Source organism: Solanum pennellii, chromosome 4 (genome assembly GCF_001406875.1).
Source record: "Solanum pennellii chromosome 4, SPENNV200".
In the NCBI taxonomy this organism is placed as follows: Eukaryota; Viridiplantae; Streptophyta; class Magnoliopsida; order Solanales; family Solanaceae; genus Solanum; species Solanum pennellii.
Genome location: NC_028640.1, coordinates 59512484 through 59528493, shown reverse-complemented (window position 1 = coordinate 59528493; position 16010 = coordinate 59512484). Strand labels below are relative to the sequence as shown.

At 37.1% G+C, this 16010-nt stretch overlaps 2 protein-coding genes across 2 annotated transcripts; both read left to right on the top strand.

Annotated features, from left to right (window-relative positions):
* Positions 1-4924: 4924 nt before the first annotated feature.
* LOC107016840 lies at positions 4925-8248 on the top strand. The gene is made up of 4 exons (XM_015217182.1): positions 4925-6113; positions 6195-6436; positions 6511-7465; positions 7527-8248. The coding sequence occupies exons 1-4, from the start codon at positions 4925-4927 to the stop codon at positions 8246-8248; spliced, it is 3108 nt and encodes a 1035-aa protein (XP_015072668.1).
* A 45-nt stretch (positions 8249-8293) lies between these two features.
* On the top strand, positions 8294-9034 carry LOC107016839. The gene has a single exon (XM_015217181.1). It carries the CDS (start codon positions 8294-8296, stop codon positions 9032-9034), a length of 741 nt encoding a protein of 246 aa, XP_015072667.1.
* Positions 9035-16010: the final 6976 nt, after the last annotated feature.

Below are 16010 nucleotides of genomic sequence, written 5' to 3'. Positions count from 1 at the left end.
GATTGAATCTAGTTTTGTACATAATGGTAGCATTTAACTCTTTTTTTATTCACGTTTTGTGCAATATTGAGTTTATCAGAAAGAAAACCCATGCTAAAAATTTTATATAAAAAGTTATAATACCTTAAATAATTGCAGTAATGTGCCTTATGTTTGGTGTTTTCTACCTTTTTCTCCTAAAGGTACTCTTGTACTAATTCATCTCAATTCAGTATTATAATATAAACTATATTAAAATTAAAATAAATAGTATATATGAACTTCTCTGTTTTTATTTTTCTTGTTTGGTGATGCTTGAGATAATTAAGTTTACATTTCATCTTAGATAAAAAATTAGTCATACAAAAAGCAGAAAACATGTCTTTCACATTTTTCAAACATTGATCATCAGGATATTTTCAATTGTTTAAATATTATTCTTGAACAATAATTATTTAGATATAGATTTATACAATATGATATATTAGATAAAAATAAGAAATTTCATTTTTTTTAAAATATATTATGACATAATTAATAGTCTATTTTCTAACTAATAGTCAATAAAATATAGATCAACTTTCAAATTAAAATTTTTCATCTAAAAGTAATTTAAAAACACAATAAATAAATTATACAAGTAAATCAAAATATCGTGTTGATCTCTATGACTATTTACTCATTCATCCAATGAAAATTGTAAAGTAAAACATCAATTTTATCTGCAAAATGAATTCATTAACATTCTTTTTATCAACATATAATGCAGTTTGATTAACAGGTAGACCGCCTTCCTACATCTACAATCCAAGCGGGTAGGTTAGACCCATCATTATAAATATACGTTTTCCCTCGCACAATCTGCTAGATATGTCAAGGTTTACTATTTGTATATTGTTTGGGGAATCTCAATATGGCTCTTCTTAAGTCGCCAAAAAATTGTTTCTATATAGTTCAATCAGAATCAAGAACTGCAGAGAGGTTCAAATACGACCTAGCCTAACCAATCACTACAAGAGGGAATAAATAGATGCGGCAAAAACTTTAAGGCGAAATCACTATCAATATAGATAGGTCTTTCCCTCGAACAGTTAGTTTTATATTTCAGTTGTGACTGGATGAAACTCCCTAGAACAACCACTTTATATTTTACAAATATCTCCGTAAATTTCCCTTGAACAATCCATTTTATAGTTCACAAGTGTATGGATAAACTGACATAAATATTAATTACATAGCCTCACATGTAAAATTATTTGCACGCATTGAACACATAAAAAATCTTCTATATTTAATGAGAGTAAATGTGATGAATCTTTCTTATGTATATATATAAAGACAAATAATAGATAATTTAAAAATAAAAATAAAGGGTAAAACAAGCGATGACTTACGGATTCCTTAAGTCCATGATTATGTGTTTGAGAGAGAGATTGATCAGATCTAGTATAAATCGTATATGAACGATAGTTGGAGTCAATGACTCTCCTTGAGTCCCCTAATCTTAGATCTCTAGGGAAGAGGATCAAGTATATAATCAGAAAAATGAAGTGTAGGGGATAGAAAAAAAAGTTATATCGCTGAAATGCTAGGTATTTGACAAAAGCTCATGGATCTTCATCGAATGGTACAGTTGAACAAAGGAAGAAGTCACTGGTCGACAAGAAAAAAAAGTGACAAAGAAAAAAAGAAATATATAGTTTCAAGTTGAACATCCAAAACCTAAATCACTTGGAGATGGAGAAGGGTTATCACCCACAATTAGAGGAGACTGAAGTTGAAGTTGGAAAATCACAAAGAAAACATCCTCGCGGCGGAGTAAACGAAATGAAGAAAGAAAACCTGAGGAACAAATTAAGAAACCCTACTTCGTAAGGTCTTGTTTTAATAGAGCTAATTTAGTTCATTTGGGTCGTGTGGGTTGTAAACATTTTTTATTGTGTTTTTTTTTTCATGGGCTTGAGGAGAATCCATGAACACCTTTTGTTTTCAATAAAAAAGAACTTCGGCATCGTCAGTCTGATTTTTAAAAAAGTATGTGTTCAACGAATCCATTTCAAATGGGCTCTTGGGTGCTTTTGAGCAAATTTTACTTTTGACTTATCTTTTTAAAAAGGTTTTTGAGTGTCAAAATAGGAAAGAGGAAAAATATTAACGAATATAAAAAATTATTTTGTAAAACAAATTTGTAAATTTTACTATACTAGTTTTGAGCATGTGCTTGACACGTGCGTTCCATGTTAATTATTATAGTTATGTATGCATTACCAAAAAATAAATATCGAATATCATAAATATAATATGAATTTCGCTTAAAACAGAAGAAAAAAGAACAAAATTAATTAATCACAACAACATGTTGAAACCATATAAAAGTCTCAAGTTAAAATAAATTACAACTTTTTAACAACCCTTCTCAATATTATTACGAAGATTAACATAATTTACTAACAATTTTAAAAATAACCACAAAATAAGTTTTGTTACTGCTGTAATCATTTAAAATTTATTAAATATAAATTTATAAAATGATTCGAATTATATTGAATTCATAAATATATTAATCCAAATAAATATTGTGGATTGATATAATTGAGTTAAATATTTAAGTCCAATAAATATGGATTTAATTAAAGTTTAAATTAATTGATTTGGCTACATTGGAGGAACTCAATTTGTTAAACTCAATCTCATCTCATTCTAGAGCCCATCTTGGCGCCATGTGTGCAGATGATGTGGCATGCCAAGTCAAATAAGAAAACCAATAGAATCATGACATGTGTCAAAGATGACAAACCCGCTCTATAAAGCCCAAATGTCATGTCACTTTAATCTGATTGGGTGAATGGAATCCTATTCCAATCGCAACTCCTCTATTCTAAAACTATAAATAGGGGTCCTCATAATTCAGAAAAGAGACAGAAAATTCTAAACAAGAAGCTAGAGAAACTCTATGGTACAAACGCCATTTAATTCTCTACAAAGCTACAAGTTTAAGAATTCAAGCATTCAAGTTCAAGAACGATCAAGATCAAGACAACCGAATTCAAGAACAAGCTCGAAGCCCTTGAGTTCAAATAAAAGTCAAGATCAAGATAAAGTTCAAGTTCAAGTTAATCATAGATTCAAGAACAAGCTTTAAAGCCCTTGAATTTATATTTGAAAAGGCGAATTCAGAGGAATTATAGAGATTGTAAAACTCGCATTTGAAATAATAAAATCGATTGTTGCTATAATTTTTCGTTCTTGATTATTATTTTCTCGACGCGAATTTTATTGTCTACAAATTCTGGCACGCCCAGTGGGACAATCTCTACCTCTCATCTCAACTTTTCAAACGTCAAAGAACATCAATATGACTTCCATGAACAACAACTCTCGATCAACCGCCTCTAAGGTCACTATCTCCAAGTTCTCTACTGAAGTTGAAGACATCTTTGGTGTTACCTTTGGAAGTTTTGGAGTTGTTACGAGAAGCAAGGCTGGTACACTAGGAACACAAACGCATCAAGTGTCGTCTACGTCAACTCCTGTTTTTGGGTCTTCGACTGCAAAAGGAGCAAGTTCCTCCACAGATGCTCTAGACGGAGGAAGTAGTGTTGCTGAAAAGATCAAGAAGACATTGGCTCTACTCGAGCAATCTGGTTCCAAGAACTCTACCACAAGGGAGAACTGTGATTCAACTTATGAATCATCTCCACGTATATTGTGCAACGTGAGTCCACTTAAATTGAACTTACGCGACAACCCATGTTAATCTCCTGCATCTCCGATGATCATGCAAACGATGGTGACTGCTGCTTCCTCTCCTGAGGAACAACTCGCAAATCTGACGAAGTTGGTTGAAGGATTGACGAAGCATGTACAACACCAAGAATCTCGAATTAACAAGTTGATGGACAGGATAGAAGGACTTTTAGATGGAGATGCGAGCCATGCACCTGGAAAGGGCATTGAAGTTCAAGAAATCGAAGATCCTGCTAAAAAAGCCCTGTTTGTTAAAGAGATGCCAGTTTCTTCTGAAGGAATGATCCCACTCGATCGCTTGAAGGAGTTTATTGAAGGCACTATCAAAGATAAGTATGAAGTCTCCACCAAGTCTTCTCATATGTATGCTAAGCCATACACTGCTAGGATTGATAACTTTAAAATGCCTGACGGTTATCAACCACCCAAATTTCAACAATTTGAGGGAAAAGGAAATCCGAAACAACATGTCGCGCACTTCGTGGAGACATGTAATTATGCTGGAACTTATGGAGACTATCTTGTCAAACAGTTTGTCCGCTCTCTAAAAGGAAATGCCTTTAATTGGTACACGGATCTCGAGCCTAACTCTATTGATAGTTGGGAGCAACTAGAACATGAGTTTCTCAATCGCTTCTATAGCACAAGGCGCACGGTGAGCATGGTAGAACTCACGAATACTCGCCAAAGAAAGGATGAACCGGTCATAGATTTCATAAATCGATGGAGGAACGCGAGCCTAAATTGCAATGACAGGCTTAGTGAAGCTTCTGCAATCGAAATGTGTATTCAAGGAATGCACTGGGAGCTTCTTTACATCTTGCAAGGGATAAAACCAAAATCTTTCGAGGATTTAGCTACTCGCGCTCACGATATGGAGTTGAGCATATCATCTGCCGAAAAAGATATGATTATTGTCCATGATCCTCTCAAAGGAAGGGACATGCAGGAACCCAAAAGATGGATCAAGTTTCTGCCCAGAAATAACAACAAAGAATCCATGAGTGTAAATGTGTCACTCGCAAAGTTCACCACGAATGAGGGCGTAAAACAAAATCTGAGAACGACTTTCCAAGCACATTCAAATGAAAAGTCGACGCTAAGGGAGATGTAAGGGAAAAAGTATCCCTTCTTGGATTCTGACATTTCTGAAATTTTTGATGAATTGCTTGAGTTAAAGCTCATTGACTTGCCAGAGATGAAGCGACCCGATGAAGCTGGAAAATATGATGACCCAAATTATTGCAAGTATCATAGACTTGTGAGTCATCCTCTTGAAAAATGTTTTGTCTTTAAGGATAGAGTGATGCGATTGGCTAACGAAAATAAAATTATCCTTGATGATGAGAAGGCTAGTTCTAACCATACCTCTATCACGTTTGGGTCACTGGATGCGATCCAAATATATATCTTTGAAAAGCATGAAGAAGAGCCAGTAGACCAGGACGTTGACATAGATGGTGATGAGGGTTGGATTCTTGTAACTAGGCGAAGACGCAACAAGTCAAGCTTACGAAAAGAATTATCCGAGCAACCGGTTAGAGGAAAAATGGTGAAGAAATCAGAGAAGCAAAAATCAATCAAGCGCCCCAAAAGGGCAAAGGTTGAAGTGCATCACTACCAAAAACCTCGACGTCTTGTGACTCTAGAGGAATTCTTGCCAAGCTCGTTCGACACAAAGTCTACTCAAGGCAATGTCGAGGCATCATGTTTCAATGTGGATAAAGGACAAACAATGAAGGTGCCTCCTACTGTAAAAGAAGGAACAACGAGTGAATCCTCACCAAAAGTGTCTCCTGGGGAAGAAGAAAAAGAAACAAGGGAAATCTCAGAAATGATGTCTCTTTCATCTTCTGAAAAATCTATTGAACTTTCTTCCCAAGAAGCACATGTCTGTGATACTAAAATCACATTTACAGATAACGATCTTCTATTTGGTGAAGCACTACACAATCGTCCTTTGTATATGGTGGGTCATGTGCTAGAAAAGAAGATAAATAGAATTTTTATAGATGAAGGATCTGGAGTCAACATTTTGCCTATCCACACATTGAAGGAACTTGGCATCACGACTGGGGAACTTAGTGAAAGTCTTCTGTTGATACAAGGATTTAATCAAGGCGGGCAGAGGTCCATAGGCTCTATTAAATTAGATATCCACATGGGAGATTTGCGATCAAGTGCATGGATGCATGTGATTGACGCAAAGACATCATACAATATATTACTTGGTAGGCCTTGGGTACATGAGAATAGAATTGTCTCATCTTCTTACTATCAATGTTTGAAATATCTTGAAGGCGGAATTGAAAGAAAGATAGTTGCAGATGATAATCCTTTCACCGAAGTGGAGACACACTTTGCGGATGCGAAATTCTATATGAGAAGTTATGTTGTTAAAGGGGTCAAATCCAATGACGTCAAATAAATCAAGATTGATATTATCATAAGCAAAAAAATTGATGCAGTTATTGAAAAGGTTAAAATTGACACTAAAGACTCTTGTCCCATTCATAATGAAGGGAAGATCCTGTCTTCAGAGAATAAGCAGACTTCTAGGCTTTGCTATGTTCCAAAAGCGAAGAAAGAACAAGATAAACCATCTAACCTTGAAGAAAATGCATTAAGAGGACTAGATCTTCCTATCAGACGGATTGATGCAATAAACTTGTCTTCAAAGTTGCCAGAGAAGTCAGTCGCTCAAGATCAAGTGCTAGATATGGTCTCCCTACAAAGCGCACAAGAGAAGGTTTTGATACCAATGCCTACAAGTTATTTGTGAAGGCAGGATACAACCCTAGAGAGCCATCAGCGCTAGGGAAACTCCAATCAGAAGATACAACTAGGAAAGCACGTGAAGGCCTAGGTTATAGCCAACCGCCGCCAATTCGCATTTCCATAAGAAGGGCCGGTAATAATCATATAACTTTTGAAGATGATGTCACTGCTCCCAATAAAAATCATTCTGTCTTTGATCGACTTGGTGAAGCGACGACAAGAATTTCTATGTTTAAGAGGTTAGGGCCTCTGAAGAAGAATAACAAGAACCTTAGAAGTTATTTAAAAGTTACAACGCCTGCTTCACATTTGATTCGAAAGGATTTCAGAAGTTTGATTCCTTATAGGATGAGGCGACAAGTGGAACTTGTGGTTTCCTGTAAAGAGGAACTCAAGGCAAAGGTTCATACTGTGGTTTACACCAAAGAGCGCGAGGAAGATGAAGAAAGTGTGGGTTCCTCAAATCATGTTACAATAAAAAATGAGTACGATTCTTTACCTCAAAAAAAGATTGAGGAAGGGGTAAAAGATATTGTCTCGTGTGGCCATATATCGGTCAATGACAATGATCCTGTGGAAGTGGAAGATGCTAAAGATGCTCCACCAGAACTTGAAGAAGGAGTAAAGATCACAATAGATCCTTTGAAGGAAGTTAACCTTGGCACTGATGAAGATTTGAAGCCAATTTACTTGAGTGCGTTTCTAGAAATTGATGAAGAAGTCGCTTACGTGAATATACTCAAAGAATATAGAGATGTATTCGCTTGGAGATACAAAGAAATGCCTGGATTGAATCCTAGAGTAGCGGTCCATCAATTGGCAGTCAAAAATGGTTCTCGTAAATTTAAACAAGCTCAAAGACGTTTTAGACCAGACTTGATTCCGTTGATAGAAAATGAAGTTCACAAACTCATTGAGGCAGGCTTTATTCGTGAGGTCAAATATCCTACATGGATTTCAAGTATTGTTCCTGTGAGGAAGAAATGCATGACCTAAAGATGAGTTTCCTCTTCCCATTACAGAGTTGATGATTGATGCCACCACTGGTTATGAGGCAATGTCGTTCATGGATGGTTCTTCTGGATATAATCAAATCCGCATGTCACCAAAAGATGAAGAACTCACTGCATTTCGCACGTCAAAAGGTATTTATTGCTACAAAGTGATGCCATTTGGTTTAAAGAATGCTGGCGCCACATATCAAAGGGCTATGCAAAATATCTTTGACGACTTGCTCCATAAAAATGTTGAATGTTATGTTGATGATTTGGTAGTAAAGTCGAGGAAGAGGGGTGATCATTTGAAAGACTTAAGGATGGTGTTTGAGTTACTCCGAAGATATCAACTAAGGATGAATCCATTGAAATGTGCCTTCGGAGTTACTTCCGGCAAGTTCCTTGGCTTTATTGTGAGACATCGAGGAATTGAAATTGATGAAGCCAAAGTCGATGCAATATCAAAGATGCCTGAACCTCGAGATATTCATGAGTTAAAAAGTCTCCAGGGAAAGTTAGCCTACTTGAGAAGGTTCATCTCAAATCTAGCGGGGAGATGTCAACCATTCAGTCATCTCATGAAGAAAGGTGCTACTTTTAATTGGGACCAAACATGTAGCGAAGCCTTTAAAAGTATCAAATCGTATCTAGCAAAACCTCCGGTTTTGGCAGCCTCTATACCTGGAAAACCATTGATACTCTACATTGCAGCACAAGAAAGGTCTGTAGGAGCCCTGTTAGCTCAATAGAATAGGAAAGGCAAAGAAAATGTTCTTTATTACTTAAGTAGAACGATGACGCCAAATGAGCTAAAGTATTCGCCAATTGAAAAGTTATGCTTGGCACTGGTCTTCTCAATTCAAAAGATGAAGCATTATTTTCAAGCTCATGTTGTCCGCCTTATTTCTATAGCAAATCCCATCAAGTTTGTTATGTCAAAACCTGTCCTTAGTGACCGACTAGCAGGATGGTACCTCCAATTCCAACAATTTGAGATTGTGTACATCCCTCAAAAATCCGTGAAGGGACAAGCACTAGCGGATTTCTTAGCAGACCATCCTATACCAAATGATTGGGAGTTAACTGATGAGTTTCCTGATGAAGATGCGATGTTAATTGAAGTTCAACCTCCTTGGAAAATGTACTTTGACGGGGCTACACATCGCGGCGGAGCTGGTGCTGGTGTGGTGTTCATCACTTCACAAGAAGAGATTCTACCATTCTCTTTTACTCTAAAACAATGTTGCTCCATTAATGTCGCTGAATATCAAGCACTGATACTTGGACTTGAAATGGCCGTTAACATGAAACAATTACATTTACAGGTCTTTGGTGACTCTCAATTGGTGATTAATCAACTCTTAGAAAGTTATGAGGTAAAAAATCCTGAATTGCGACCTTATCATGATTATGCTCAAAAGTTGATAAGATGGCTTGGGGATGTAACCCTTCAACATGTGCGTCGAACAGAGAATAAGAAAGCTGATGCATTGGCTACTCTAGCTTCAACGCCCTTCGTAATCAAACGCAAGTAACTGTCTGTCAAAAATGGATAGTACCACCGTCAAATGAGGAAGAATATATTGAAAATAAGCTTGATCATATCGTCGCCATTGTTGAAGCTGCGAAGGAAGATTGGAGACAACCCATCATTGACTACTTATGTTATGGGAAACTTCCAGAAAATCCAAGAAGAAAAACTAACATACGTCGTCGTGCACCTCGTTTCCTTTACTACAAGGATACATTATATAGAAGATCATTTGAGGGTATGTTATTACGATGTTTGGGAGAGGAAGAAGCGATTCAAGCTCTGCAAGAAGCACACTCAGGAGTATCTGGATAACATCAATCTGGACCAAAACTTCATTTTCACATAAAGAGGATGGGGTATTACTGGCCAACCATGGTAAAAGATTGCTTATATTATGCTATAAAATGTGATGCTTGTCAATTTCATGCGAATTTCATTCATCAGCCACCCGAAGTATTGCACCCAACCATCGCATCTTGGCCATTTGACGCTTGGGGACTGGATATTGTAGGACCATTGCCAAAGTCTTCTGGTGGACACTTGTACATCTTGGCTGCAACTGATTACTTTTCAAAATGGGCTGAAGCTGTCGCTCTAAAAGAGGTGAAGAAAGAGAATGTTGCAAATTTTATCCGAGTAAATATTATCTATTGCTTTGGCATCCCTCGATATATAATAACAGACAATGGCAAACCATTTGATAACAAGTTAATGAACAAGATTTGTGATCTTTTTGACTTTAAGCAGCGTAAATCTTCTATGTACCATGCTGCCGCTAATGGTCTTGCTGAAGCATTCAATAAAACTCTATGCAACCTGCTCAAGAAAGTTGTCTCCAAATCCAAACGGGATTGGCATGAAATAATGGAAGAAGCTTTGTGGGCATATAGGACAACATATCGCACACCAACTCAAGCAATACGATATTCACTTGCTTTTGGAGTTGAAGCAGTCCTGCCACTCGAGCGTCAAATACCCTCCTTAAGACTTGCTATTCAAGAAGGGCTCACTGAGGAAGAAAATGCTCGATTGCGTTTTGCTTAGTTAGAAGCACTTGATGAAAAGAGGTTAGAAGCCCAACAAAACCTTGAATGTTATCAAGCTCGTCTATCTCGTGCTTTTAATAAGAAGGTTCGCTTGAGGTGCTTTCAAGTTGGAGATCAAGTTCTCGCGGTAAGAAGACCAATCATTACTTCGCACAAGTCTGGGGGCAAATTTACCTCAAAGTGGGATGGACCATATGTCGTACAAGAAGCATATTCAAATGGTGCTTACAAGCTTGTTGATGCTGATGGCTTAAGGATCGGTCCTATTAATGCCAAATTTCTAAAGAGATACTATCCTTGAAGGAAGATGATGCTCCTTAAGGTACGAGCCTAAACTGCATGTTACTCCTGGCCCGCAAGAGTATAAACTGTGTACGGCACAACCACAAAAAAAAAAGAATAATAACTCGAATCCCCAGAACTACGTTGTGACTTGATCCTCTTTATTGAGGTACGTAGGCGCTTAGAACCATATTCTAAGTTCAGTTGCATGAGTGTCAAAAAAAATGTTCCCACTTGATCTATTGCATGAAAGTCAAAGCGATATATATTTTATTTTTATCTTTTGTCTCATCAAACTTAAGGCTTGCACGAAGTATTGATGGGTCTATGGAAGGGGCAACCCCTTACAAAATATGAATCTCTTATTAGTACGGTGGAAGTCTTTAAATTAGATCAAGTATGAAAATTGGAGTCTTTATATTCTTCGAGTTTATTATTTGAAGTATCCAAATTCTCTAAGTATACAGGTTGAAGTATTCAAATACTCTAAGTATGAAGGTAAGACTTCAAGTATATAAGTAGAAGTCTCCAAATGCGTATGTAATTGAATTCCATGCCTAAAGGTGCGCGAGATTTGTCCCTTTGCACCTTAAGCTAGCTTTGTTGCGGATTATCCCTCAATAGATCATTGAATTTCTATGTTTCAAGGTGGATAAACTTGTCCCTTTGCACCTTAAGTTGACTTTTTCACTAGTGTATATTTAAAAGGATCTTTAAATTTTTCATTCCTTAAGGTGGACAAACTTGTCCCTTTCCACCTTAAGTTGACTTTTTCACTATTGTATATTTAAAAGGATCTTTAAATTTTTCATGCCTTAAGGTGGACGATATTTGTCCCTTTGCACCTTAATCTAGCTTTGTTGCGAGCTTATCCTTCAACGGATCTTTAAATTTCTATGCCTTAAGGTGGACAAACTTGTCCCTTTGCACCTTAAGCTAGAGTTCCGACAGATTTATCTTTAAAAGGATCTTTAAATTTCCATACCTTAAGGTGGACAATATTTGTCCCTTTGCACCTTAAACTGGTCTTTTCACGGGTTTATCATGTCTCAAGTTGGTTAAGCATTCAGGACCTTGTAACACCTTGAGTTTATCTTCAAGGCGGGAGCGTTACACGGTATCCTATTAGAGCTTTAAGTTGGTTAAACATTCGGAACCTTGTAACACCTTGAGATTATTTTCAAGGGGGGAGCGTTACACGGTATCCTATTAGAGCTTTAAGTTGGTTAAACATTCGGACCCTTGTAACCCCTTGAGATTATTTTCAAGGGGGGAGCGTTACACGGTATCCTATTAGAGCTTTAAGTTGGTTAAACATTCGGACCCTTGTAACCCCTTGAGATTATTTTCAAGGGGGGAGCGTTACACGGTATCCTATTAGAGCTTTAAGTTGGTTAAACATTCGGACCCTTGTAACCCCTTGAGATTATTTTCAAGGGGGGAGCGTTACACGGTATCCTATTAGAGCTTTAAGTTGGTTAAACATTCGGACCCTTGTAACCCCTTGAGATTATTTTCAAGGGGGGAGCGTTACACGGTATCCTATTAGAGCTTTAAGTTGGTTAAACATTCGGACCCTTGTAACCCCTTGAGATTATTTTCAAGGGGGGAGCGTTACACGGTATCCTATTAGAGCTTTAAGTTGGTTAAACATTCGGACCCTTGTAACCCCTTGAGATTATTTTCAAGGGGGGAGCGTTACACGGTATCCTATTAGAGCTTTAAGTTGGTTAAACATTCGGACCCTTGTAACCCCTTGAGATTATTTTCAAGGGGGGAGCGTTACACGGTATCCTATTAGAGCTTTAAGTTGGTTAAACATTCGGACCCTTGTAACCCCTTGAGATTATTTTCAAGGGGGGAGCGTTACACGGTATCCTATTAGAGCTTTAAGTTGGTTAAACATTCGGACCCTTGTAACCCCTTGAGATTATTTTCAAGGGGGGAGCGTTACACGGTATCCTATTAGAGCTTTAAGTTGGTTAAACATTCGGACCCTTGTAACCCCTTGAGATTATTTTCAAGGGGGGAGCGTTACACGGTATCCTATTAGAGCTTTAAGTTGGTTAAACATTCGGACCCTTGTAACCCCTTGAGATTATTTTCAAGGGGGGAGCGTTACACGGTATCCTATTAGAGCTTTAAGTTGGTTAAACATTCGGACCCTTGTAACCCCTTGAGATTATTTTCAAGGGGGGAGCGTTACACGGTATCCTATTAGAGCTTTAAGTTGGTTAAACATTCGGACCCTTGTAACCCCTTGAGATTATTTTCAAGGGGGGAGCGTTACACGGTATCCTATTAGAGCTTTAAGTTGGTTAAACATTCGGACCCTTGTAACCCCTTGAGATTATTTTCAAGGGGGGAGCGTTACACGGTATCCTATTAGAGCTTTAAGTTGGTTAAACATTCGGACCCTTGTAACCCCTTGAGATTATTTTCAAGGGGGGAGCGTTACACGGTATCCTATTAGAGCTTTAAGTTGGTTAAACATTCGGACCCTTGTAACCCCTTGAGATTATTTTCAAGGGGGGAGCGTTACACGGTATCCTATTAGAGCTTTAAGTTGGTTAAACATTCGGACCCTTGTAACCCCTTGAGATTATTTTCAAGGGGGGAGCGTTACACGGTATCCTATTAGAGCTTTAAGTTGGTTAAACATTCGGACCCTTGTAACCCCTTGAGATTATTTTCAAGGGGGGAGCGTTACACGGTATCCTATTAGAGCTTTAAGTTGGTTAAACATTCGGACCCTTGTAACCCCTTGAGATTATTTTCAAGGGGGGAGCGTTACACGGTATCCTATTAGAGCTTTAAGTTGGTTAAACATTCGGACCCTTGTAACCCCTTGAGATTATTTTCAAGGGGGGAGCGTTACACGGTATCCTATTAGAGCTTTAAGTTGGTTAAACATTCGGACCCTTGTAACCCCTTGAGATTATTTTCAAGGGGGGAGCGTTACACGGTATCCTATTAGAGCTTTAAGTTGGTTAAACATTCGGACCCTTGTAACCCCTTGAGATTATTTTCAAGGGGGGAGCGTTACACGGTATCCTATTAGAGCTTTAAGTTGGTTAAACATTCGGACCCTTGTAACCCCTTGAGATTATTTTCAAGGGGGGAGCGTTACACGGTATCCTATTAAGCTTCAAGTTGGTCAAGCTTATCCTTCAACGAATCTTTAAATTTCTATGCCTTAAGGTGGACAAACTTGTCCCTTTGCACCTTAAGCTAGAGTTCCGACGGATTTATCTTTAAAAGGATATTTAAATTTCCATGCCTTAAGGTGGAAAATATTTGTCCCTTTGCACCTTAAACAGGTCTTTTCACGGGTTTATCTTGTCTCAAGTTGGTTAAGCATTCAGGACCTTGTAACACCTTGAGTTTATTTTCAAGGCGGGAGTGTTACACGGTATTTTAGTAAAGATTCATGGTTAAACATTCGGGACCTTGTAACACCTTGAGGTTATCTTCAAGGCGGGAGCGTTACATGGTATCCTATTAAAACTTCATGTTGGTTAAGAATTCGGGACCTTGTAACACCTTGAGGTTATCTTCAAGGCGGGAGCGTTACACGGTATTTTAGTNTTTAGTAAAGATTCATGGTTAAACATTCGGGACCTTGTAACACCTTGAGGTTATCTTCAAGGCGGGAGAGTTACATGGTATCATATTAAAGCTTCAAGTTGGTCAAGCGTTCGGGACCTTGTCACACCTTGAGGCTATCTTCAAGGCGGGAGCGTTACACGGTATTTTAGAAAAGCTTCATGGTTAAGCATTCGGGACCTTGTAACACCTTGAGGTTATCTTCAATAAGGGAGCGTTACACGGTTTTCCAGTAAAGTTTCATGGTCAAACATTCAGGACCTTGTAACACCTTGAGGTTATCTTCAAGGCGGGAGCGTTACATGGTATCCTATTAAAACTTCATGTTGGTTAAGAATTCGGGACCTTGTAACACCTTGAGGTTATCTTCAAGGCGGGAGCGTTACACGGTATTTTAGTAAAGCTTCATGGTTAAGCATTCGGGACCTTGTAACACCTTGAGGTTATCTTCAAGGCGGGAGCGTTACACGGTATTCTAGTAAAAGCTTCAAGTTGGTTAAGCATTCGGAACCTTGTAAAACCTTGAGGTTATTTTCAAGGCGGGAGCATTACACGGTATTATAGTAAAGCATCAAGTTGGTTAAGCATTCGAGGCCATGGAACACCTTGAGAGTTTTATTTATTTTGTTTAGGCATGGACGTTAAGCACATTTTTATGTGATAAATCCTTCCATTATGTAGCCTCCATAAAATATAAAATTCCTTTTGCTGATCTACAAAAAAAAAAAAAGGAAATACAAGTGAAGGAGAGATTGTTACCCGTCAAGAAGTTTGAGACTCGAAAGGTATTAAATATTGAATCTTGGATGTGTTGTAGACCTTTATGTCTAGATTAGGAATCACCAAGTGAATTTGTGATTTCGCTGTTCCAACGTCAAGACACGAGATTTTTAGTAAGTCACACAAATCTGAAAATTTTTAGCATGGCAGAATTTAGAGCTAACTTCAAAAAATCATTTACATAGATTCTGAAGGTGTTAAATTTTGAATTTTGGATATGTTATATATCAAAAAGTCTAGTTTCTGAAAAATCAAACGGTTCATGATTTTGATTTTTCTACAATGAGATATGAATTTTCTACGACGAACATGTCAGGCTGTAAAAAAGTGACGAATTTTTAGAATGACAGAATCTAGAGATAACTTCAAAAAATCATCTAGAAAGATTCTGAAGGTATTAAATTTTGAGTTTTGGATATGTTAGAGATCAAAAAGTCTAGTTTCTAAAAAATTAAACGGTTCATGATTTTGATTTTTCTACAATGAGATATGAATTTTCTACGACGAACATGTCAGACTGTAAAAAAGGTGACAAATTTTTAGCATGACAGAATCTAGAGCTAACTTCAAAAAAATCATCTAAAAGGATTCTGAAGGTATTGAATTTTGAATTTCGGGTATGTTATCTAAAAGTATAGTTTCTGAAAAATCAAACGGTTCATGATTTCGATTTTTCTACAATGAGATATGAATTTTCTACGACAGACATGTCAAGCTGTAAAAAAGTGACGAAAATAAATAAAAAAAGAAGGAAAATTACCTTGAGTATACCCTTTTCGTCGTAGGCTCACAATCTGTAATTGAAGATAAAATTATGGAGACAATGTATCTATTTATAGATGTCATGTGGTGGGATAGAATCCTTCTCCTAGTTCAATTACAATTTCTTTTTGGCTTGGGCAATAAAACATAATATGAATATGAAATTGAGTAGGATTACAATTCCTAGTCCAATTACAATTTCTTTTTGGATTGGACAATAAAACATAATATGAATATGAAATTGAGTAGGATTACAATTCCTAGTTCAATTACAATTTCTTTTTGGCTTGGCCAATAAAACATATATATGAATATGAAATTGAGTAGGATTACAATTGTTAATTCAATTATAATTCATTTTTAACTAAGGTGAATTTAGTAACCAGTTAATGCTTCAAGCCTAGTCTCTAAAAGATAAAATATCGCGACAAGACTTGAAGCAGGGGGCATTTGTAATCATTTAAAATTTATTAAATATAAATTTATAAAATGATTCGGATT